Source organism: Ipomoea nil, unplaced genomic scaffold (assembly GCF_001879475.1).
Source record: "Ipomoea nil cultivar Tokyo-kokei standard unplaced genomic scaffold, Asagao_1.1 scaffold2610, whole genome shotgun sequence".
NCBI classification, from domain to species: domain Eukaryota; kingdom Viridiplantae; phylum Streptophyta; class Magnoliopsida; order Solanales; family Convolvulaceae; genus Ipomoea; species Ipomoea nil.
This window is the reverse complement of record NW_017619038.1, coordinates 2,421,819-2,422,825: the sequence shown is the minus strand read 5'-3', so window position 1 is coordinate 2,422,825 and position 1,007 is coordinate 2,421,819. Positions and strand designations below refer to the sequence as shown.

The 1,007-nt window shown below is 33.9% G+C and overlaps 1 protein-coding gene across 1 annotated transcript; it reads right to left on the bottom strand.

The window, feature by feature from the left end:
- On the bottom strand, positions 1-489 carry LOC109154218. The gene is made up of 2 exons (XM_019302054.1): positions 340-489; positions 1-258 (listed from the first exon to the last, which is right to left on the bottom strand). Exons 1-2 carry the CDS (start codon positions 487-489, stop codon positions 1-3), a joined length of 408 nt encoding a protein of 135 aa, XP_019157599.1.
- Positions 490-1,007: the final 518 nt, after the last annotated feature.

The window sequence follows — 1,007 nt, the reverse complement described above, 5'->3', positions numbered from 1 at the left end:
TCAAGACAGTTCATTGATTTCAGCAGTTAAAATTGCTGTTATGTATTTGACCCTGAGGTCTGCAAGATCTGATTGTTTATTTTTACTACTGTCATCTCCCATGTATGTTTGCATGATGCACATTGTAAATACTCCAGAATCGTCTTTCTTCTCGGTATCACTCCATTGCATTAGCATTCGCTGAGGTGTAATCTTTTTTAGTCTGTTTGCAGCACTGTATGAATCCCTCTGGTTCAAATATCTCACAAAGTAGTCTTTCTGCAGATTAATAGAAAAGCATTAAAAACAGAAAAAACTACACTTCATAAAATGTTTTAAAATGTGTGACTTAGTACTCACCAAAAGAAATGGTATATCACCATATTTGGCAATACCAGCACCATCAGCAGAAGAGTTGCCAAGTATGTGTATGGATGTTTGATAAACATCCAAATCAATGCAGATGACATATATTTGATCAGTTGCAATGACTGGGAAAAAGAACTGCATTTTGTACATGTTAGTTCGGAGAAGTTATAAATTCAAATGTAATGTAAGTATGTAGAATTTAATTTACCAAACGATAGTTTGTAGGGTCACCAGTAGCAGTGTCAATGTCATGATTAACACTTTCTTGAAACTTTTCATACAGTTGATCAGTATTGTATGCAGCTGGTTTATACACAATAGAAGATGCCTACAGGAGTATGATAATCTTGTCAGGAATGCAGTATGTGCTCCAAGAAATTTGTTAATGCGCATGAAATCGTAAATCAATAATAAAATAACTTACAACTGGTGTTGTTGAGAAAAAGAATCTTCTTTTGTTAGGATACTTAAAGGTGTAGGTCTCCATGCTATTTAGAATTAAAACCCAAGTATCCAAAACACCAGCTTCTACACGTTCACCCTTCCTCAATGACCTCAACTCAATCATCAGTAAACGTTTCTCTCCATGTTTAAAAGCAAATTCACGCCTACAAAAAATATCAGATATGAAGTAAAAAAAATCAATAAGTAAATAAATA